A 24,514-nucleotide genomic window follows, 5' to 3' on the forward strand; every position below is an offset into this window, starting at 1 on the left:
CAAAGATAGGTAGTCAAAAAACTAAGAAGGGAGATAAGAACAAGTCTTATAACATAGGGAGATAATAACATTGCCATGGCTATGTACTTCCATGATGTATGTGGCCATAAGCACTAAAAATAGACTTGTTTCCCCAATCACTATGGAGATTTTCTACCAAGAAGGGGTCCTAGTAGTTGCATCAACTATCCATGACAAAATTCTTCATAAGCATAATTACCAACATTTAATCACAAGGGATACAAGCTACTAAAGCAAAAATGGTGACCTTAACAAAATATGTAAGTGAAAACACCAACAATATAAGCATAATGACCAACATTAACAATATAAGATTAACAATAATTAAGGCATGACTAGCAAAAACAAGTAATCAATGCATGAATTTTTAACAAGTAATTAAGGCATGATCAAGGAGTGCACCGAGGGCTCGGAGATGGGCACGGCGGCGCACTCGGCGCTCGGGCTCGGCGGCGCTCGGGCTCGAGGACGGGGACGGCGGCGCTTGGCCTCGGAGACGGTGGCGCTTGGGCTCGGGGACGGGGACGGGGACGGTGGCGCACTCGGAGATGGGCACGGCGGCGCGCTCGGCGCTCGGGCTCGGCGGCGCTCGGGCTCGGGGACGGGGACGGCGGCGCTTGGCCTCGGAGACGGTGGCGCTCGGGGACGGGGACGGGCGCCCAGCTCGGAGACGGTGGCGCTTGGGCTCGGGCTCGGCGACGGCGTGGCGGGCGCTCACGGCTCGGAGACGGGGACGGGAACGGCGGCGCAGCAGCCTGGCGGCGTAGTATCAGCTCCGGGCGAAAACTAAACCCTAAGCCACCGTACCGAGGCTTTTATATAGTAAACACATCACAGGCGGATTTTTAGAAAAACCGCTTGTGATGTATAACATCACAAGCGGTTTTCTATTTCGACCGCCTGTGATATGTAAACATTACAGGCGGTCGAAATAGAAAACCGCTTGTGATGTTATACATCACAAGCGGTTTTTCTAAAAATCCGCCTGTGATGTGTATGTAGTATAAAAGGCTCGGTGGTTCCAGCGCAGGAACCCTAACTTCCGGAGCCCGACGCCGCTAGGCTGCACACTACTGTAGCGGCGGCGGATTTTTTTGATCTACGGGGAGAAGGTTTTGTTTTTGATTTTCGGGCTTGATTTCAAGAGTTTATGCATATATATGATCTCCGTTTGTTTTCTTTCTCATTTTGATACGATTTTTTGCCTCAATTTTGTAATATAGACCGGAATTGAAGAAAAACTCAGGAATTCCAAGATTTGGACTTGTAGTTGATCTAATTTAAAGATTTTTTTTGAAGAGTTGTCTCACCTCAAGGTACCTATATTGCTGCAATCTTGTTTCATTTTCATGCACATTAATTCGTTCATGATTTAGGGATTAAATTCAATTAATTAGGGATATTTTAAAAAAAATTGTCTCATGTACTAGGTACATCTCGATATGATCTTGTTTCACTTTCATGAACATTTATTTTTTCATGTTACATCTCGATATTGACGTTAATCAATATAGGGATAGGTAATGGACCGAGGTTGGATGTACAATGTGCCAAGACCACATCCGTCGTACATTCGAAATTTGAGAAGCTTTATTGAAGCGGCCAACAAGCACGCGAATTTGCGAAAGAGCAAGGAGATATTATGTCCGTGCATCGATTGTGATAATAAGATAGCTTGGAGAGATATAGGAGTAATCCAATCACATCTGCTAAAAAGAGGGTTTAAAAACAATTACACGATATGGTCAGAACATGGTGAGTTGGATCCGTGTGAAGTGTTTGGTAATGACGAGAGAGTTGTCGGAATTTTAGATCTTAAAGTTGATGGTAAAGTGGATAATGTGGATGCTAATCAAGAATTTGAAGAATTTGATTGTGAAGAGATGTTGCGCCATATGGAACCAGAAATGTTAAGTTCTGTGGGATCGCAGAAAGGGCTATCTAAAATGGAGGGACTGGAAAGTGCCTCAAAAGAACCTTTATATGATGAATCAAAGGGTTGTGACAAAGAGTTTACTACACTGCGTACAGTTCTAGAACTTCTGAAGTTGAAGGCTAGCGCTGGATGGTCTGATACTAGCTTCACAGATCTTTTGAATTTTCTGTCTCAATTACTACCAAAACCCAACAAACTACCAACAAGCACTTATAAAGCGAAGAAGCTTATATCTCCCATAGCTCTGGGTGTGCAAAAAATTCATGCATGTCCGAACCATTGTATTCTGTATCGTGGCGATTTTGAGAACGCATCAAGATGCCCAGTTTGCAATGTCAGTCGATACAAGAAGAGCTACAATCAAGACTGTGTAAAAAAATTCCCGAAGAAAAATAAAAACAAGAAATCCACTATTGGACCTGAAAGTGACGATGACACTTTTGATGACATGGATGGGAAAAATAAGTCAAAGAACCCAGCTTTGGTGATGTGGTATCTTCCAGTAATTGATCGCTTAAAACGTTTGTTCTCAAACCCTAGGGAGGCTGAGCTTATGCGTTGGCATGCTAAAAATCGCAAGCAGAATAACAAACAGATTCGACACCCTACTGATGCATCACAATGGAAAAATTTCGATCTTATGTATCCTGAGTTTGCCAAAGAAACCAGAAATGTAAGATTTGCTTTGGGTACAGACGGAATGAATCCATTTGGTGAAAAAAGAAGTGTACATAGCACCTGGCCCGTGACTTTAACGATGTACAACCTTCCATCATGGCTGTGTCACAAAAGAAAGTATATTATGTTGACTATTCTTATTCAAGGTCCGAAATCAGCTGGTGTTGATATTGATGTGTTCCTAGAACCTCTTATGGAAGATATGACAAAGCTCTGGAATGAAGGAGTTAGAATATGGGATGAGTATTGCCGTGAGTATTTCAACTTAAGAGCAATTATATTTGTTACCATCCATGATTCTCCCGGTGGCGCCACACTATCAGGGCAAAAGACTAAAGGAAAGAATGGTTGTGTAGTGTGCGTCGATGGAACTGCTTCCATGTACCTTAAATCATCCAAGAAGTTGGTGTTCATGGGACACAGACGGTTCTTGATGAAGCAGCATAAGTACCGAAAGATGAAAGAGGAATTTAACAATCAACTGGAAAGTGAAGGTGCACCAAAGCCTTATAGTGGGAAACTTGTTTTTGAAATTATAAAGAACATTCATGTTGTATTCGGAAAGGGAAAAAACAAAGGAGAAAAGAGAAAGAGAACTGACCCTTCAACTTACACAACTTTCAAGAAGCAATCAATATTTTTCAAGTACCTCCCATACTGGAAGGATATGGAAATTTGCCACAGCATTGATTTGATGCATGTAACAAAAAATGTTTTTGACAGCATCATTGGAACCTTGCTGGGCATGCCGAGTAAGACAAAAGACGGACTTAAATCACGCAATGATCTAGTAGATCTTCAAATCAGACCGGAACTTCATCCAGTGGATAGTGGCAAAGGGAAGCCTTACCTCCCCCCAGCTAGCTACAACTTGTCAGTTGAGGAGAGAACAAAGATTTGCAAATGTTTGCGTGGGGTCAAAGTGCCCACAGGTTTCTCATCCAATATCAGCAGACTAGTCAGGATAAAGGACTTGTCTCTATTTGGCTACAACTCTCATGACTGCCATGTGATGATGACGGTGTTCCTCCCAATTGCGGTAAGAGCCCTCGAAACAGAGCATGTCAAAGTTGTCATCACACGCTTGTGTTACTTTTTCAATGCGGTTTCACAAAAAGTAATAGCTTTAGAAGACTTGGACTATCTAAAGGCATACATCATCGAGACTATGTGCAAGCTTGAAATGTGTTTTCCTCCATCATTTTTTGATATGCAAGTACACCTAATCATACATCTCGTGGATCAGATAAAAATATTAGGGCCACTATATTTACATCATATGTTTCAGTTGGAGCGATACCTGGGAGTATTAAAAGGTTATGTGTGAAATTGCGCTCACCCAGAGGGTTCAATCATGGAGGGATACACTACAGAAGAAGTGATTGAGAGTTGTATAGATTACATCAGTGACGGAACAATGATAGGTGTGCCTGTACCTAAACATGAGGGTAAACTATGTGGGAGAGGGAGAATGGGCAAGAAAACTTTTCGCGTTGAGGATTACAAGCTAGTACATTGTGCTCATGGTAGTGTACTACAACATCTCACGATAGCCGAGCCTTACATAGAGGAACACCTGAATGAGCTTCGTAAAGAAAATCAGAACCACACAGAGGACTGGATCATGAGGGAGCACAAACATCGTTTCAGCGAATGGTTAATGGACAAAAACATCCCATTCGGAGACTCTTCGGATGAGAAAACAATGAAGAATTTGGCTTCTGGGCCATCGTGTTTTGTGACATCATGGCAAGCATATGACATCAATGGGTACACATTCTACACTAAATCAAAAGACATGAAAAGTGTTGCACAAAATAGCGGTGTTCGTATCGATGCTTTTGACCTACATGGGCAGAAGACCACATATTTTGGATTCATAGAGGAAATATGGGAACTTGATTATGGCCCAAGCATGAAAATACCCTTGTTTAAGTGCCAATGGGTACAACATCCCGTGGGGGTGATAGTGGATAACTACGGACTCACACTGGTAGACTTAAAGAAAGTAGGATATAAAGATGACCCGTGGGTTCTCGCCGAATGTGTTGCACAAGTGTTCTATGTACTCGATCCAGCAGATGAGAAGATGCATGTAGTTATTTCTGGAAAGCAAAAAATTGTTGGAGTTGAGAATGTGGGAGACCAAGATGAGGAATACAATAAGTATGAAGAGATGTTCGTCTTTAACGGTCCAGAGAGAATCAAGCGTGTGGAAAAGAAAATTGATAAGAACTTAAAGCCATACATGCGGAAAAATGGTAGTTCATGAAAAATTGTATGAATCAAATTGTATTTGTTATCATGTATGATCGACTATGAATTGTGGTTGCCAATTAATTTAAAATCTCTCTAGTTATCTATGTGTGCTATTATAATTCATTTAAATTGTATTTGCATATTATTGTTAAAAATTAAATATTAATTCATTTAAATTGTATTTGCATATTTCTGTTAAAAATTAAAATTATTTTCATATTTAAATTGTATTTTCATATTTTTACAATCACAGACGGTTTTGTCTTAGGGTCCGCTTGTGAAAAGGATAGAGCATCACAGGCGGTCCTAAACAAAAACCGCTTGTGATACTATTACATCACAGGCGTACTAAACCGCCTGGGACATCACAGGCGGTTTTCTAACCGAACCGCTTGTGATGTAAAAATCCTACCGCTTGTATAGAGCCAAATTGTACTAGTGAGTTGGATGGAAAATTAACAAGAAATTGCCACCGGTTACACACACATGTCTCATGTTTTGGTTTCTTTTCTTTCCTCTCTTCTTCTCCCCCCACTCGACCAAATGAACAAAAAAAAACGTTGCACCTCAACTCCTCGTGCCACCAACTTAAAAGTATTTTAATATCACAAATATTTGCTTCCTTTATCTATAATCATTAGATTTAACATACTAAAAATATGATATTATGATAGAATTATGATTTGTTTTTGGTCTGGTGGGAGGGGGTGGGGGATAATTAGGTGGGTGTGGAGTAGATTAAAGAGAAAAGGACCGGATGTGACTCCTGGAAAGTTATTAAGAGGGATTTTAGGAGTTTTATTGAGGGATGATGGGACGCACAGCACAGGACAGAAAGTGAGTCATCTATTCTCTAGCTAGTTTCTTTGGGTTTTGATTCTTTTGTTCTGGAGAGAGAGTAGGTAAACGCCGTTAGGACAATTATTAGAGCACTCCTCAACAACGACATGTTGCTGCCTCCGTACGTCGACTACTCTGCGAGCCGGCCGGTTATTGCGCTAGATCATATGTGTATACATGATTTAAACTATAACAATACGCAATTTAGCTTTTTTTCTTAAAAAAATAGGATCAGAGGAATATAATGCTCGAGACTAGTCGGTTGGAAACAAGCTTGCCTTTGAGAAAACAATTTTAAAAGTTTCATTAATTGTTTGATCTTTTTTTCCAAGTAAAAACGGTTCGCTTCTGAAGTGTTTGTCTCAGAAAGAAGTCTCTGTTAGAACTTGTTCGGTTATTTTCAATCCATATAAATTGGGGGGATTGATATGAAGTGAGAGAGATTTTGATTTACTAGGGATTGAAACTCTCTCAATCCTTCTCAATGCATATGGATTATGGTAGAATCGAACAAGCTCTATTGGGTTATCACTCCTTTGAAATCCACACAAAAGCAAGGGAAATCCCAAACAAATCGGTCCCGAGCAAAATAATAATAATAATAATAATAATAATAATAATAATAATAATAATAATAATAATAATAATAATAATAATAATAATAATAATAATAATAATAATAATAATAATAATAATAATAACTCAATAGCAAGACTCTCCGATCGTAAGCATGTTGAACAGAACAGATGGTCTCTCGGTTTCCTAGCGTCGCAGCAACATCTACATCACCAAATGGCCAAGCAAAGAGTAGCCACGCGCCCACCCAAAGATCTCCCATATCATTGTTTTTTTTTTCCTTCCTATTCTAAAACGGAGATGGGAAACGGAACTAGGAGTGTTAAAACGAAGAACTCCCAGATAGATTAACAACAACAAAACAAAACAAAACAAAAACGATCGACTGATGGGTCTCCTTTCAGCCGCGTGTGTACGTAGCATAAGCAAGGCCGAGGTGTCCCGTTCGCCGCGTGTGTAGATGATCTCGAGCGGGGTGCGCGTAGCAGAGCGATTAGGAGTGGAGGTGTGTGAAGAATGATTGGGGTTGGAGGGTGAAAATGACGCGGCGCAATTGGCGAATGCCCCCACGGAATGGATCACACCTGCCGTGCTCGCAAGCAAGTTGCGCCCAATGGCCTGCCGGCGGCGAGGTGGTAGTGGTACTACACGTCTAGACTGTATTGTCATCGGTGGTGGGGCCAGGCAAACTAGGCTTGCGTGCTACTAGACGGCTTCCATGCATTGGCGGCGTGTGTCGTTCTCTTTTTTCTTGCACGGCGACGGCGCTTGCTTGTTGATACATCGGCACACGTGGCGACACCGCGTGGGTCCCGTTCCCGTGGACAGCACGATAGATAGAGAGAGAGAGAGAGAGAGAGATTTACCGAGATCAGTTAGCTAGTAGCTCATCTCTCAGCCTCTGCGTGCATCTGCATCTCTCCTCTTCATGCAGGGCACTTGCAAGTGCCAACTTAGTAACCTAGGCAATAGACAGACAAGATTGTTTTGACAAAGATAGAGTAAGGGATGCAGGCTCTAGCGTTGATCCTAGGCAATCACTAACTATTAACATTGCGTAAATTAAGACACAATATATATATATAAAGATATAGAATTATTAGAGCACGACGTAGATCACCAAACCTAACAGGTCTGACCGAGAGACATCACGACGGTCAATCCTTCGAGCCGAACAATGAGCTCCGTGATTTCTTTTTCTCGGAGCCAAACAGCTTCCCAACTAACGTTATTAACAATGAGATCGTTGAATAGAAAGAGGATTGTGGCCACTCAGTCCTCTTGGTCACAAACAACCCCTAATTTGTAAGGGGGTTTAGCTGTTTTCTACTATGTACCTAAATAACAAAATTATACTCCTAAATACATAGCATAAGCTATGTATTAAAAAATAGAAAGAAATATAACATCTTATAATTTAAAATAAATAGAGTATTGCACAGTCTGTATGAGGGTGTTGGAGTCGTAATGCCGCATAAGTGCAAGACTACGGATCCCTAGAGGGGTAAAATTCCAGCATCGCTGCTCAATCGAGCAGTTGGATTGGCAACCCAATTAAGGGCTAAATTGGAATCACATTCCGAAGAAAAAATAAGCTCAACAGACAATTATTGGATCGGATAAGTTAAAGTCTAATTTTTGCTACCATACCATGGGCATCGAAAAGATTTGGTCTCACAGTTCTTATGGGATAAAGATACAAAAGAAGGCAGCAGATCTTTCTAATAAGTACCATCAAAAGTCCCAAGGGAGAATGCCTGTGAGTGAATCACAGGGCATTTATCATCCGCTTCATTTCCGAAGATCTCCTTGGATCGGGCTCCGCTATAGCCCTCTCAGTCAAGACATGCTTTATCCGGCACATTGATTTCTTTACCTAAAATTATGCAAACCAAAAAAAAAAGAAAAAAATGTTAAGCGTCAGTTATAGAAAAATAAATGTCATGGGGAGAAACATATGACTGACGCACAGTGATGAGAAATGCAGAGCGCATCAACAAGAACACTGTTTGTTCACATAGATGGGGGGAGGGGCATTTCTTCTTGGTACATTCTTAAAATGTTAATGATTATTTTGCATGTTGAGGTCACCTTGCACATGCTTCTGATATTTTGTTTTTAATGATTATGATGCTCCACAGCCAAATTTAGTTCTCAACTGTTTATGTATATGCAGGGAAGATACTAATGTTAGTTGTTATGAACCGCTGTCTTTTGATACATGAACTTGTGGATTACATTGCCTACAGGGTTCAGTTGTGAGCAATTCAAGAGTATTCAGTAACACACACAGTATACAAAGAGAACCAACTCAGTTTTAGACTAATGTATTGGATTATGCATTGGTCCGGGTCAATAGGGAAAAAATATTTAGTATGCTATATTTACAGTTATGTAAGGCCAATAATAACTAGGAAGCTCATGAAAGTGAAATCCCAAATGTAAACAATGAGCAACCAAGAAACAAGGCAGGACCAGAAAAAGTGGAAAAATGACTTCGATACAAAGAATTGCAATGGCATGGCTTCACACCAACATATTAAACAGCCTATCATCTTACAAAGCATGACATTGATATTTGATGAAATCAAAGCTACTTTAACTGTTGTTACACATGGCATCAACATGGTTCTGTTGCGTGAGAAAATGTGCTGTTGTTGGCAGTCAGATACCTTGGAAATTCGTTCTGGATTTGGGAACCTCATGCTCTCTGAATGCAGCATTTGACGCTGTGTCATTAGCATGTTCTTTTCCTTTAGAAGAACATACCACAATTTCTGAAGGTCATCCCAAGATTTTAGTCGCAGTTCAGAAGCCTTCCAGCTGCGACCTAACGATTGATGCAACAAAGAAAAGGGGGACAGTAAGATTTCTAGAGAAGCAATGTTCAAACAATAAAAAATATATGCAGAAACAACAGCGTATCTAAATGACTAAATCTATGAAATGGTCATAAACTTGTCAACAGTTACATGAGTAGTACTACCTCCGTTCTCGAAAATTTGTTGTCCGCTAGTTTATTTTTGTACTAAAACGCGACAAATCATTTTTGTACGAAAACGCGACAAATCATTTTTGTACGGAAACACGACAAATAGAAAAGAACGGAGAGAGTATTTGTCGCAGGAACACAGGCAGGTACAAAGATTTCTGTAACGCAACCAAATAAGCCCTCTGGATGACATGTGCATATCCTGAAGGTTACTTGAACAAAGGCAACAGCAGGCCCATAATTTACCCAGACCAAACAAAGCCCATTTGCCAACACCACATTAGAAGTTCATCACAGGACATAATCTTCAGGTATGTCTAGTGTTTATCAAAGGAATAGATAGAAGCACACTTACTGCCCTAATGTAATGGGGCCTGCAACTAATGATTCGGATATAGTAAATGCCAGCCAAGTATACAGCTACGTTTACAACTAGTGATTCAGATATCGAAAGCCAGACAGGTAGACAGGACAACAACGTTAATTCCCCAAAAGAACGACCTACGGGCATACTTGCTATAGATTAGAGCGGATGCAAATGAGTGAGCATTGGCCAAATCGAACTCACATCAGTAGGCTTGGGCACTTTTAAGCCGAAACCGAATTACCGAACCGAAATTTCGAAAACCGACCCGAAGTTTCGGTTTTTCGGGGTTTGGTGTCGGGTTCGGTTTCAATTCCTGAGAACTTCGGTGCTCGGTGTCGGCCTCGGTTTTAGGCTTACACCGAACCAAAACACCGGTTCACCGAAACGGCAGCAGCCAGGCGCCCCGCCCCCCAGGCCCCAACTGGCCTGGCCAACTCGGCAAGACAGCAACTCCCCACGGCCCAGGCCAATCGTGCAGCGTCCCACCATTCCACCGGCCCATAGCCCACTTCTCTCATTCTCTATGCGCCCAACTCAGCAACTCCCAAGTTCCAACCCTAATCCGTTCGACAGACGACAGTCCCCACACCCTAGTTCCCCGCTCCCCACGCGGCCACACCAGTGCTCAACGCCTCAACCCGGCGGCGGCAGCAGCACTACGAGCAGTCGAGCAGAGCCGCAGAGGGCCAACCGGCGTGACGGCATTGCACGGCAAGAGGAGCGGTGGGCGACATCAGCCATCGGCGCCAAGTTCTCCGAGCAGTACAACGGCGCCTATAACTGAGCAGTCCTCCAATGTATTTCACCTCTACTCTACTCTACTCTACTCTACTCATCTCCATTCTCTTGTAGTCTTGTAATGTGGTCTTTGAGCTATTAATAGATTTATGTCCTAGTGAAGATACTGGATACTGAATGCTTCAGTTTTTTATCTGTGTAGTGTTGTCAAATGTCAACTGTGGTCTTTGAGCTATTAATAGATTTCTGATTTTTTATTTTCAAACTTTATCTTGTAGATGGGGGACATTGATGATGTTGCTGTTAATGAAGTGAACGCAAAAGAACCGATAGCGACAGATGCCGACAAAGGCAAGGAAGAGCAGCCCAATGATGCACCAACAGAGGAGGATGGCAAGAAAAGGAAAGCTATTGCTCCAAGGTCAGATGTATGGGAACATTTCAGCAAAGTTAGAACTGAAGGAGGGGAAGACAGAGCCAAGTGTAGGTAACTAGGTATTGTGGCAAGCTCTTTCGCTGTGACAAGGACAAATGGTACATCTTCTTTGAAAGGTCATATAAAGGTTTGCAAGAAGAATCCAAACAAACTAGTAATTGATAATCAAGGTACTTTACGGCTACAACCTTGTCCTGGCAATAGTAGTGTTGATACTGTTTCGACATGGAAATTTGATCTGGATGACTTAAAGAATAGTTTTGCTGAAATGATAATTGAGGATGAACAACCTTTTGTCTTGTCTGAACGTCCTGGTCGTAGAAAGTTTCTAGCTAAAGCATGCCCACGTTTTGTTCAACTTGGTGATCAGAAAGAGGGGATCAGATACTCAACTTGGTTATGTTTTTCTGTGTGGCAATTGATCCAAGGTATAAACTTTCTAAGGCAACAACTGCTATGCAAGCAGTGCTTCTGTGCAAGCGTGCAAGCAAACCATCTGATCTATTAGATCGTGATCCAACCGTAGGTCACATTTAACACTTACTATTACTGCAGAGTTTGTGGCCTCACTGTTTCTAAGGAGACAACAACCACCCCTACCAATTCTTGAGCATGAAAATTTGATGAATGGTGAATGGAAAATATGAGGCTATCAAAGTTTAAGCTCAAATATGTGATCTGTGATCTCAAACTATCAATAATTGGAAGTTATGTAATGTATGACTTGAAGAGTTGAAGTCTGGACTCTGGACCATTTAAATTTGTTGTAATGTTTGTTATTGAATTTGTGACTTGCTACTAGTTATTGTGGACTTATGTTCATTGTTGAGTGCTGTGCTGCTGGTTATCTGCATGTGTGCTGCTGGTTAGTGGCTACTTGCTGCTGTTTATTCAATTTTGAATACGGTCATAGCACAGGAGCAGCCGAACAAAGCTTTGACTGAGATGGATTTCGGATGTTCAGTTTAAACCGAACACCGAACCGAAAAACCGAATAGCTCGGTTTTCTTTTCTGAGACACGTAGACCGGTCTGCTCTGTCTGTAAACCGAACTTCTACAACACCGAAAAAACCAATTGCCCAGGCCTACACATCAGGGGGCAACAGCGCACTTAAATCAACATCATACAAGTAAAAATCCCCCTCAACCTCCTTAGATCCTTTCCAATCCCCTCGGATGAGAAATTGACCGAACATAGCCTCAATGGGCTGGCTTCGTCGACCATCTGCGCTAGTCACACCCACGCTGCTAGTCAACGAACACCACGAACCGATCCGCCGCGCGAGGGAGAAAGGTGGGGGATGCATACCGTAGTGGGGAGGAGGCTTGCCCTCCTCGGTGCTCCGCTCGACCTCGAAGAACTCCTCGAGCGGGTTCTGCGCCGTCCTCACCGCAGCCGTCGACGCGGCCTCGGCGGACGAGAAGAGCCGCCTCCCGATCGCCCTCGACAGGGACAGCATCACGGCGATGGCTGCGGCCTGCAGAACGACGGATCGGGTAAGGATTCCGGGCACGGGAAGAGTCCCACTCGAGGAAGGGAGGAGAGGGGCGAATGAGATACCGGCGGCGGCGGCGAGTGATCCGCGAGGGAGGTGGGGATAAGAAGGAGACAAGGGTTTAGACGCGATGCGACATACGAGAGGGGTTTTCGCTTGCAAATATAGGAGTGCGCTCTACTAAATCAGGCACTGACAATGTGGACCCACGCATTTCTCCTTTTGCTGAACTGAAGTGAGGGATGAAAGCATATCCAGTACGGCAGTACCGATTACAATTTTTTTGAACGAAGTGGACCGATTACAATTTACAAAACCGTAGTTGAATTTGTATATCCGTCATTGTTTTAATAAGTGAAAAATGTTGATAACAATAGCGACAATATTAACGCTAACGCGTCTAAAAAAGGAAGGAATATGACTTGTTTTTAAATTCAGATTCGACCGACAATGTTAGCGCGTCTAAAAAATGGAAGGAATATGACTCAGTTTTCAAATTCTGATTCGACGGTTTTTTCAAACAGTTTTAGATTCAATCAAATTCATACAAAAGGTATACAAGTATATTTATGACACCAAAAGGTATTATCAGATTGATCATAAAACACATTATTATAGCAAATCTGTTTTTAAACAGAAATGTCGATACTGTTTTTCATCATTAAGTTAAACTTAAAGTAACTTTTTATAGTAAACCTATTTTTAGATATTAATATTGGTTCTGTTTCTATGAACGCATGTCTACTAATCATGGATTTGGAGAGCCTTCAGTACTCAAAAATGAAAATGCCAGCAGTTATGTTGCCTATTACAAAAAAAATGCTATACCGTACCCATAGACACCCACCAGAATGCAACGATCCGTTACAAGGTAGACCATAAGATATGTAATATTGTCTTCTAACAAAGTTCTCTTCCCAAAAATTCTGAAGCAGCAATCCTCAGTTACTCTAGCTCTTGCCTATGTTGTGAAGGAACACACTTTCTACCCACTGCATGTGCAGGATCAATCCATTTCAAGCTTACCAAAACCCCTGCAAAGGCAGGAACGGGGTCAATGTGACGGGCCCCATTCATCCTCTGCCCCTGCCCCTGCCTCGTCCTCCACCTCTTCCTCGACCACCTCCACCTCTTCCTCGACCGCCTCCACCTCTGCCACCACCGCCTCTACCTCTGCCACGATTTCCGCCAAACATATAGAACTCGGCTTTTCCCTGCTTCAAGCCCAGCGGCTGCACAGCTCTCTTTTTGACACCCTTGGGTTCATCGTCGCTAGACGACTCTTCCTTGTGCCTTCTACGGCTTTTAGAGAAAAACGAAATCTCTCGTGAGCCACCAGGCCCGTACTTGACCGCATCAAGTGCTTTGGAGTTCTGTTTCCTTTCCAGGGCAGCTATCCTATCCTCAAGGGGAACAGCATCCTCGTTTGATAAAGAGACGCTGTTCAAAAATGCTTCCGCATGGTGTTCATCCTTGACCTCGTATAACCTGAAATATAAAAAGCAGTAAGCACATCTTCTGTGTACCGGTCAAATAAGACAGAATAGTTTAGCTACTTCAAATTTTGAAATGCAACAGGTAAGCACGAGACTGGACCAAGAACTCTGTACATGAGAACTGCAGTTTTTGTTTCTGGAAGTTAATGTGTTCATGTACGTTCACTTTCCTTATGAATTGGAGATATGCACTGAATATACAAGAAATGCTTTTTTTAATAAAGATCACACCTTCTAGTACCACAGGCAAAATGGCAAAAGTCCAAAATGGGAAATGCGTAGTTCACGTTGTAACCAAAATGAAGCAAGATCTCACCTTATACGCTTTGAATTATGCATGACATCATCACTGTCAGATTCCGCTAGAGTGTCAGATATGTTACCATCAGATTGTTGATCGTCCTCGCTAACACTATCAAAATGTTCTTCAATCAGGCGAGGCTCCTTTGTGGCTGCCTGAGGATGAAGTGCGAGGTATTCTTTTGATTCTTCATCAATTTCAAAATCCTGTACATAAGATCAATGGGATTAGAAATCAAGTACCACAAAAATTAGTACTGATTAGCTTACGATATTACAGAAAATTAAATAGCACAAGTAGGGCAAAGACGGTTTAGATCTAGAAAGTAGTTAAATTACAGCTCAAATTCTGCGAAAGGGCCTCTAGCCTAGCGGTTAAGGACTTCCGAGTAGCACCTCCAAGTCCTGGATTCGATAGGAATCGGAAGCGATTTTCAGGTTTGGTTAAAAAAATCCCCTCGTTGTGCCCCATCCGCTCTCGGGTTACGATGTCCTGTGCGCCACCCTCCGGTTGGTCCGTTGCAGAGTGGGCAGTTGACGCCGACCCGTTAGTGATGGGGGGCCAGGGTTCGGGGATTTTCTCGGCCGGGACCATTGTTTCGGTCTCTTCTTATATGGAATACCGGGAGGGCAGTCTTTTCCCTCCCCGGCCGAGTTTTTTACAGCTCAAATTCTCCACGTTCTGTAAAAACTACACATCGCATCATCATCACCTCAAAATTAAATAACGAGAATGTGTACACGAAGTTTCACATGCTAAAACAAACAGCAGCAGCATTGCACAGGCATAGGATAGGACCAGATAAAAATCAGGATAAAAGGATTGAGATATGTTGTAATTTCTTTTTATATATATACAACTACCAACATGGACAGTAGAAATATGTGTGCAAGACTGCAATCTAATAGCAGTACGGAAAAACAACCAGTAAAATTCCACACCTTATTCTCAAACATTTCTTTGAACCGATCATCATCCAAAATGGCCTTATTCAGTTCTAGTTTTCTTTTCTTCTTCTTAATACTTGATTTATCAACATTCTCCATATCAAGATCTATTTCATCTTCCCTTATACTGTCCATAATCTGCCTGTTAACCTTCGGTATTTTGACGACTTGCTGGACGAGAAGAAGAAAAATGAGAGTTCATCAGGTTTGAGATATAGAGCCTGTACCAAAGATAAGCAGGTGAAAAACATACCGTTATACGAGATTTTCTCTGAGCTTCTAATTTATTTTTCTTTATCTCATCTTTAATTATCTCGTACTCAACAGGAGCAACTGCTGCCCGTTGCTGCAAAGAAAGAGAAATCCTGGTAAATACTGTTTCGCGTCTTTTCTGTAACTCATCTGATCATACAGAAAAAGAATGTAACCAGTCCATGATGGAGATCAATTATATAGTTAGATGCCTAACAGAGTAACAGAGATGAGAGATCTAATTTACAAAGAACAATCTAGTGTGTCAACAAAGGAAAGTACCTTAATTTCAGGAATTCAAACACCTAGTCGTTGGCAAAACTAAATGAATTGCTAACTATAAAATAATCCAGCACAAGATAAATGTGTAATTCATGTAATGAGTTGTATGTAAATGTGTAAAAGAAGCCAAATTTACCTTCTTGTATAGTTCATAACGTACAATAAATCCATGTAAATATGCTCTTACAGCACTGCTGCCAATGTATTGAGTAAGGTTCAGTCGCTCCATCTCTTCTTTAGTCAAGAACTTGTACTCATCAAACAGCGTTGTATCTGGTTTCTCTTCCATCTCCTCCTATAAATGAAGGCAAATGATGAAATGTTCAGTTAAAAATTATTAGATCAACTACTAGAAGCCAATTGATGCAGTCTCACGCACAGTTAAGTTATCAAGATGTGAACACCACTTTGGAGCAGGGCCGAGCGCAGGAATGAAGTGGGCAGGTATCTGGCTATTGTCCAGGGCTAATAGCACTAAACCACTATTCCGGAAGACACAGACATCATTGATAGCACCACCATCTGGTTCAATGCTAGTCATGTTATTTCCCTGCAGAAAAGATTTGAGGGCATCATGGCACCATCCAATAAAGAAATTCAAATAATGAAAATGCATAATGCAAATGAAAACATGTAAAGGAATGAGTTTCACCAAAGAAATTAAAAATTAAGAAATTATACAGGTTTATAAAGGAATATGGCAGCCCATGAGATATTGTCATGTTATTTGCAAATTACGGTTCAAAAAGACATAAACCTTTTCAAGCATCTTGGCTAATTTCTAATAAATCACATCGTTTGGTTTGTCTATTGATGGTGTGTTTGGTTTGAAGAATGAGGTGATCCATCATGTACTCATGATTCCTCACTTTTTTTTTTGGTTTGTTATGTTATTTGCAATAGCAAGGAATGCTGTCACCGGGGTGGGTGAACACTCATATATATCAGGTGCCCGCATATATAGAGTCAAAAGAGAGATTGAGTACGAGGGAGAGGGGGGTTTTCTTGGGGCTCGAGAGATTGAATAGATAGGGCCCCACAAGTTGGTTAATTCGTCGCTGGGGAATTCACGCAAAAGGGAAGGACTTATTCTCAACGAAAAAGGTGCTCTCTGAACCGAACGTGAAAGTTGTTTTCCATCAAACGGCTGTTCACGTAACTCCACTCTCGGCTTGGATTATAATATCCATTTGGTCCGCTCTCGGCCATTCCACACGCTGCCTAGCAGAGACGTGGTTATCTGAAGTGGATTCTCTCTTTTCTTTTCATTGGGTGTAGTCAGACATTCCACTTTGTTAAGTTCTTTACTTTTGTATTGTAGTAGATGCCGAACCTGCTGCTCAGTGGGCGGGCGCAGCAGCTACATGGACCCCTTTCTTTATGTTGTTGCCAGCGCTTTACCGGGCCGAGCCGGAATTCTTTATTAGAACGTCGGCAGGCAAAGCCCGAAGGAAGGCTGCTCAATCTCTGAAAGCGTTTTTTTTTGGGGGGGGGGGGGGGGGGGGGGGGGGGGGGGGGATGGAATGAGTGCTCATTCCACCATACTAATGTAATGAAATCATGATGCACCACCTCAGGAAGCATGGGGTGATTCCACAAACCAAACGCACTGTAAATGCATAAGAGCTCCCATGTCCTTGAACTGGGTTCAGAGCAAGAGTCAAACATGTATGAAGACATAAAAGTGTCATTTCAGTTTTCCTATCGCTGTGTTGTAAAAAAGGTCATGTAGTTCATGTGTAAAATAAATATTCCAGAATCCAGACTATCAAATTTAGTGTTATAAAAAATGGAATAAAGTTTAGTGCCGTGAGAAACATAATCCTCATAGACATAAATGTAGCCTGGAACCACAGATAATTTGGTAAAACTGATAACTCACATATTCCCTAAGAATTTGCAGATATGTTGGAAGGTAGCTGGGTTTCAAGTGCTATGCAAATACATGCTTCCCAAATAAACCCAAAGTCAAACAAGGGTAAATAAGGAATAAAGCTGTCAGCACAACCTAATATACAAAATTTGGGTTCTATTCTAGTAAGTAGTAACTTCCCTAATTTGCTTCAGATAGAGGCTATGGCATGCATTACCAGTACGGATTCAAATGTTACAGCCTTACAGGAAGAGTTCAAGATACGTTCAGAATTTCAGATTGCACCATAATAGAAACTAGCTTAAAGCCTTTTAAGGTATAACCACGGCCATGTTTTACTTCAAGAAGGCGAGCAAACCAACACCCAATGGATCATAAAATATTGGTAATGTCTTAAATTAGAGTTTGCTTTAAATCCACATCAAACCCAATATATATGTAAAATTACACCATGAATACTAATGAAGAAAACATTTGAACAAAATGGAAAGGAAGAAACTCACTGTATTAGGATCCCAGATTCTCACTATGTGCTTATCAGCAGTGATCAGTTTAGGTTCAGTACAATTAAGTGTCTGGTGCCATTTGATATTTAATATTGGGCTACCATACCTGAAACAGATAACAGCAATTACATGCCCAGTGAAAGGTACAATATGTAACTCAATAAGCATTCAACTATTGATTGCATTTCAAAAGTAATAGAGATTTGGACCCGCTGTTTACAGCTTATTCTTCCAAGACACATTAAAAAAACATACAGATTCAAAAACTTATTGCAGCAGTTGTATCTGTTTTTTAACAAAACAGACAGAATGTGTGTGAAATGGCATGATATTAGGATGGAGAACCAAGAAAAGGTAAGGCCCTGTTTGCAGAAGGAAGTAGAGTAAGAAAACCCCATCCAATGAGAGAATTCCTTCAGAAGATTTATGTAGAAATGGTTGATTGGCTGGAACTAACTTTTGATAAAGATTAACAAGTGAAAACCCTTCACAAGAGGAAATAGAGACTTACATGTGATCCTTAACTCTCAGAGGAGAAGACATGCGTAAATCATATATTGATATCTGCAGAAAATCCCAAAAATGTTGATGCATACTGAGATTAAAAAAAATAATGAAATAAATATAGAAAATTTTAAAGGGATAGCTGTCATGTTTATCTAAAAGAAAAAGATCTACAAACACCACTAGAATAGCATACAGCACACTGCTGTTAAGTACAATAGCCAAACTGAAGAAATAGGAAGTTGTAGAGCACATAACTTCTGTTCAGAGTTTTGCTTAATGTAAAAATATTTTCCTCAAAACCCATTGGGATCTAAATCCCTTACGGTTTGTGGCTGTCCGTTGTCATCTGTTGCCTTGCATCAAGTTGGTTGCATAAGGCTGTTTAAGTCATCTTTTAGTGGTTGTTTTGGTCACATAAGGTTGTTGTTTTGGTTGTAAGGTCACGTAAGGTTGTTCTGGTCATGCATGGTAATGTAAGGTGTTTGTTCTGGTTGTCGTGATAGTGTAAGAATGTAAGGTCATTGTATTTTGCTATTTTGGCCTTACTTTCTCTTAATGCAATGACATGCAGTTTTACATGTTCAAGGAAAAAAAACTAAGCTAGAAGGTGTTGACTGCTAAGTAAATATGGTCAGTTATTTGAGTGTCCAAAAAAGCTGTCTTTAAGACCAAACTTCCCATTTCTATGTTGGGTATTGAAAACAAATAGGATGGCCTGGGCAAACACAATGTAAGGTCGACCCCAAGACCCCACTGTCTGAACAACCAGTAATAGCAAGAGGTGAATAGAACAAAGGAAGAATGCATGATGCAATCCCCCCCTTTGCTCCTTAACCAGAAGCTATAAATACAACACATGTGAAAGGGCCTCTAGAGTTGGTTATGTGGTCTGAGTAGCACTCCTCAGGTCCTAAATTCGAGTTCGAATCCTAGTGGGAGCGAATTTCAGGGCGAGGTTAAAAAAGGTCACTCGTTGGTTCCCCTGGTTGTGTGCACACGAGATGGATTGACCTAAGGGGGGCGGATCCTCGTGTATAGGCTGGGAGGGCTAAAAGCACGAGTAAAGATCTGACCTATAGGAGGCGGGCCATCATGATGCACAAGGGGCCAACTTTCATGACCTTTCTCAGTCGGGGCTCCGATTGAGCTTCTTCTTGATATAATACCGCGGGGCGGTCTTTCCCAAACCGGTCGAGTTTTATAAATACAACACATGAAGTTGTATTGTCCAACTTTGTAGGTTCCAACATCAATTAGCACACTTTAGAAAGAACATAAAGGTCAAACATGCAATAGCCTGTAATGGCACAATTATCATGTCATCATTTTATTTGAAGTTGCAAAGGTCAAACAAAGTAGCTATCACAAACAGTTGCACAATCAAACAAATGTTAATCTACGTAGACTTAAAGCAGAAAACAGAGGCATAAATGGAGCAAAACGAGTTAAATTGTTGTAATAAGGATAGAAAAGGCACAAAATGTACTATGCACAATGCAAAATACTGACACATGGTACTTAGATTCTGTCATGGTAGTAGGGGAAATAAAAAATAACTAGGCAGATTAAGAGAGGGAGAGAGAGCAGTGAAAATCAAGCAGAAAAACAGCTCATGACAACATATACCTTTCCTGTACTGGTCCCCACTGCCATAAAGTATCCTTGATCTTCATCAAATTGCAAAGACGTGACCTCCTGCAGTTTTAAGCATAAGTGGCTGTTACAACTTACAAACTTAAGCATCAATTTACTAACTTGCTGTCAAAGTAAAACGTGAACCTGAGAATAATCTTCAGAACTAACAGCTGGAATATTAATTCTGCCAACAGAAGTTTTTTTCCTCATATCAAAACACTCAACCGCACCATCCTCACCACCGCAAGCAACAAGCCCATGGATCTTACTGGGAGCACAGCAATTAATCTTGGAGTTAACAATACTCGATAATCTAGTCACTAGCAAGCCATGTAAGTTAATAAAAAAAATATTACCTTCGTGTAACCGCATTTATTGCTGGTGATTCGGAGGAAAGAGAAGCAAGGAATCGTCCCTGCAGAAGTGATTGGGAGGAAGTGAATTCAATAAACCAACAGAAGGAATGTGTGCATACAATGCAGTCACAACCAGAACTGATACCACCAAAATCAAATAAGGCATATGTCATATAGCTAAGTGGAACACCATTCAAAATAATATGTTTATGTTGATCTTTGAATCAGTATTGGGTGGCAAATAAAAGTGTAAAATATGATGTTTTGCTGATGACTAATACAAGATAAACAAACAACTAATATTGGTATGCCTATTAAGCGCTGAAATTAGACCTGCTCTAGGTTTATCCTGTACAGATCTGGTGATGAAGCAGCACATAGCAAGTCGCAGGACCAGCAATCGTAGGCCATGTCCCTTCCCACTCTGTCAATAAATAATTGTGGGGATTGGCAATATGTCAGATAGATATTGGACAAACAGTATTTACAACCTTTACAATGATTCCCTACTAGTAGTTGTTACCATTAGAATTTTAACTTCTCTGTTTAGACTCGGAATCTGATAACAAATACAGTATGTGTTAAATTAGTACTGGATATTTTATAATGCAGAAAAACTTATATTTCCCTAAACCATAAAGAGGAAGACAACTAAATCCACAGAGGTGAGAGGTTGATGTTACTACCTCATAGGCACACCTCACGTCTTAAACTATAAATACATATCTATGATCGGTCATTGCAAGTTGCAACATAAAAGTCTGATAGTAGCCTAGTAGAGATGCCAACCTTGGAATTCTCAAGCTATAATGGCTTCCATACTTAGCGTGCAAATTTACAGAACGATCAGCACACAAAAACGCGAGTTTGGAATAGTCATCACCAAGGATCTGAAGAAAGAAACAACCAAGCTTGTTAGACAGAAAAATACAAGAGCAGCTCTAGTTGGTTATAAAAGGGAAGAAACAAATTGTTGACACTTTAATGAACTTATTATTACGACGTTTTGAGCGGTGAATCTCCGATGGATGCATCAACTGGTAACAAGACCCATATTGCTCAAGGAAATGTACACAGCATTGATTTTAGCAATAATAAAACATTAGCTCCCCTGGCACTAGATAAACGACCAATGTGTGTTCTCCACCATCCCACAGTTACTTCTACTGTATATGAGGAAAGCTAAAACCACACTCTATTATGTATAGAAGTCCGGAGTAGTGATCAGGTGCAGAAAAAAAGAGTGCACCTTGAACTTCATCAACAATTCCTTAAAACACATGTGCCAGTAAATGAGCTTCCATAGAAGTATACCTGGAAATCTACAATTTCTGAGATCATGTGCCGCTCGAACTTCATCGACAATTCCTTCAACTCGTAGACTTTAACTTGCGGGGGGTAAATACCTAGCACAAAATAAGACATGCATAAACAAGCATGCCACACTGGCACTCCCTTAACAGCACGCAGATTAAGCTAAACATAGCCGTGTGATAACAAGCTTAACGCACACCTGAGGCGATCAGGTACTGGTCATCGGGCGTCAGCTTGATCTTGGTGGTGGCGGTCTCGAACCTCAGGTCGTGGATCAAATCCAGCCTCCGCTGATACTCTACAGCCAAAACAGCGAAGTTTCCCTTCATTGCTGCACCTAATATCTTCAGATTAAGCTAATATCGGAATGAGAAGTATCTGTCGCAGGAACGCATGCAGGTACAAACATTTCAATAACGCAACCAAAGAAGCCCTCTCGATTACATGTGCATATCCTGAGGGTTACTTGAACAAAGGCAACAGCAGACCCATAATTTATGCACAGCAAACAAAGCCCATTTGCCAACACCACATTAGAAGTTCCTCACAGGACATAATCTTCAGGTATGTCTATAGTATTTATCAAAGGAATAGATAGAAGCACACGTACTGCCCTAATGTAATGGGGCCTGCAACTAATGATTCGGATATAGTAAATGCCAGCCAAGTATACAGCTACGTTTACAACTAGTGATTCAGATATCGAAAGCCAGCCAGGTAGACAGGACAGCAACGTTAATTCCCCAAAAGAACGACCTACTGGCATACTTGCTATAGATTAGAGCGGATGCAAATGAGTGAGCATTTGCCAAATCGAACTCACATCAGGGGGGCAACAGTGCACTTAAATCAACAGCATACAAGTAAAAATCACCCTCAATCTCCTTAGATCCTCTCCAATCCCCTCGGATGAGAAATTGACCGAACAAAGCCTCAATGGGCTGGCTTCATCGACCATCTGCGCTAGCCACACCCACGCTGCTAGTCAACGAACACCACGAACCGATCCGCCGCGCGAGGGAGAAAGGTGGGGGGATGCGTACCCCTGCGTGTGGGTTCCGGAGGTACCTTTGTCCTTGCGGAGGGCGCGCTTCTTCTTCGCGACGACCCAGGGGGCGACATAGCGGCCGCCGTTGAGCGAGTAGAGCTTGACCCCGTTGATGGAGGTGGACTTGAGCGTCCCCGCGCCGTGGCTTGCCGCCATCTCCGACGCGGTCGCCGGAGCCCCTCTACTCCGCGCTCCTCCTCCTCGTCGGCGCTGGTTGCCTGCTGCTGGCTCTAGGATTTAAGGAAGTTGGAGGGACAGAATCACGGCGGCGGCTGCGGCCTGCAGAACGACGGATCGGGTAAGGATTCCGGGCACGGGAAGAGTCTCACTCGAGGAAGGGAGGAGGGGGGCGTATGAGATACCGGCGGCGGCGGCGGAGGCGGCGAGTGATCCGCGAGGGAGGTGGGGATGAGAAGGACTGAAGGAGAGAAGGGTTTAGACGCGATGCGACATACGAGAGGGGTTTTCGCTAGTGCGCTCTACTAAATCAGGCACTGACAATGTGGACCCACGCATTTCTCCTTTTGATGAACGGAAGTGAGGGATGAAAGCATATCCAGTACGGCAGTACCGATTACAATTTTTTTTAACGAAGTGTACCGATTACAATTTACAAACCATAGTTAAATTTGTATATCCGTCGACCGTCGTTGTTTTAATAAGTGAAAAATGTTGATCACAATAGCGACAATATTAACGCGTCTAAAAAAGGAAGGAATATGACTCTTGTTTTCAAATTCAGATTCGACCAACAATGTTAACGCGTCTAAAAAAAGGAAGGAATATGACTCAGTTTTCAAATTCCGATTCGACGGGGTTTTCAAACAGTTTTAGATTCAATCAAATTCATACAAAAGGTATACAAGTATATTTATGACACCAAAAGGTATTATCATATTGATCATGTCTATACTATTTCTTAACAGTATTGTAGACGTCCACAGCACATGTGGTGCATGATTCTGTCCCCTCTGCTCCGGGGTCCCTAATACGCGCAGATCTCGTCTCCTCCACCATCAACGGAAGGTGCCGAGGATCTCCTCCCCCTCTGCTCCGCGGCTGCGATCCCCGTCATCTGCGTCGCCATCAACGCTCCACCCCGGACGCCAATCACCTACCGTCACTCGTGATGCGCTCAGCCCAACAAATTCTCTCACAAGATCTAGCAAAACTCATCACCTCCACTCTCCTCCTCTACCATCGGGATCCTAGTGGCCAATGTCGTCCTCGTCGGCGAGATGACCTCCAAGCTCCTCCAAACCTCGCGCTCCATCGACGATCGGAGGCTTCCGAGTTCCGCCCCTTCAGGATCTTCTTATTCACAAGGCGTTGAGGCCGTCGTCGACCACGTCATGCCGCTGCGCTAGGAGGAGGCGTCGGCCAACGTCAGCTTCACGGTGACCTAGGCGTGTCGTGCTGATCTGCTCCGACGTTTCGCACGCCTCCCTCCCCAAAGCTGCTTCTAGGCTGACGCGATGGAGGCGATCAGCAACACCAGGTTAGCCCTCGGGATCCTGGTGGCCGACAGTGTGGTCCTCGTCGGCGAGAAGGTGACATCCAAGCTCTTCCAAATCTCGCGCTCCGCTGATGTCCGGAGGCCTCCGCCCCTTTGGGATCTCCTTCTTATTCACAAGGTGGGACAAGCACCACGGCGTGA

At 42.2% G+C, this 24,514-nt stretch overlaps 2 protein-coding genes across 3 annotated transcripts; both read right to left on the bottom strand.

Moving 5' to 3' along the window:
- Window positions 1-7,701: 7,701 nt before the first annotated feature.
- Window positions 7,702-12,474, bottom strand: LOC100281274 (39S ribosomal protein L47). Its single transcript, NM_001374587.1, has 4 exons — window positions 12,406-12,474; window positions 12,154-12,322; window positions 8,983-9,140; window positions 7,702-8,186 (listed from the first exon to the last, which is right to left on the bottom strand). The coding sequence occupies exons 2-4, from the start codon at window positions 12,302-12,304 to the stop codon at window positions 8,079-8,081; spliced, it is 417 nt and encodes a 138-aa protein (NP_001361516.1). The 5' UTR covers window positions 12,305-12,322; window positions 12,406-12,474; the 3' UTR covers window positions 7,702-8,078.
- A 608-nt stretch (window positions 12,475-13,082) lies between these two features.
- On the bottom strand, window positions 13,083-23,353 carry LOC100381920 (uncharacterized). 2 transcript variants are annotated; one of them, NM_001361555.1, is made up of 17 exons: window positions 23,220-23,353; window positions 22,878-23,136; window positions 22,009-22,107; window positions 21,810-21,901; window positions 21,285-21,385; window positions 20,829-20,919; window positions 20,496-20,554; window positions 20,284-20,407; window positions 20,131-20,199; window positions 18,509-18,561; window positions 17,995-18,103; window positions 15,998-16,168; window positions 15,755-15,913; window positions 15,338-15,430; window positions 15,079-15,255; window positions 14,153-14,343; window positions 13,207-13,828 (listed from the first exon to the last, which is right to left on the bottom strand). In NM_001361555.1, exons 2-17 carry the CDS (start codon window positions 23,011-23,013, stop codon window positions 13,414-13,416), a joined length of 2,139 nt encoding a protein of 712 aa, NP_001348484.1. In that variant the 5' UTR covers window positions 23,014-23,136; window positions 23,220-23,353; the 3' UTR covers window positions 13,207-13,413. The 2 variants fall into 2 exon arrangements, with proteins under 2 accessions (XP_035818209.1, NP_001348484.1); XM_035962316.1 differs by having other exon boundaries at window positions 13,083-13,828; window positions 22,878-23,351.
- Between the last annotated feature and the right edge of the window lie 1,161 nt (window positions 23,354-24,514).

This window comes from Zea mays, chromosome 9 (assembly GCF_902167145.1).
Source record: "Zea mays cultivar B73 chromosome 9, Zm-B73-REFERENCE-NAM-5.0, whole genome shotgun sequence".
Classification (NCBI taxonomy): domain Eukaryota; kingdom Viridiplantae; phylum Streptophyta; class Magnoliopsida; order Poales; family Poaceae; genus Zea; species Zea mays.

What these genes read in the sequence shown, in the direction of transcription:
- LOC100281274 (NM_001374587.1), bottom strand. Translation starts at nt 12,304, where the DNA reads ATGCTGTCCCTGTCGAGGGCGATCGGGAGGCGGCTCTTCTCGTCCGCC. An exon ending in CAAGCCTCCTCCCCACTACG is followed by an intron (nt 9,141 to 12,153) that starts GTATGCATCCCC and finishes ATCAATCGTTAG; the next exon opens with GTCGCAGCTGGAAGGCTTCT. An exon ending in ATCCAGAACGAATTTCCAAG is followed by an intron (nt 8,187 to 8,982) that starts GTATCTGACTGC and finishes GCATAATTTTAG; the next exon opens with GTAAAGAAATCAATGTGCCG.
- LOC100381920 (XM_035962316.1), bottom strand. Translation starts at nt 23,013, where the DNA reads ATGGCGGCAAGCCACGGCGCGGGGACGCTCAAGTCCACCTCCATCAAC. An exon ending in CCAGTACCTGATCGCCTCAG is followed by an intron (nt 21,902 to 22,008) that starts GTGTGCGTTAAG and finishes ATTTTGTGCTAG; the next exon opens with GTATTTACCCCCCGCAAGTT. An exon ending in TGGGGACCAGTACAGGAAAG is followed by an intron (nt 18,562 to 20,130) that starts GTATATGTTGTC and finishes GATTTTCTGCAG; the next exon opens with ATATCAATATATGATTTACG.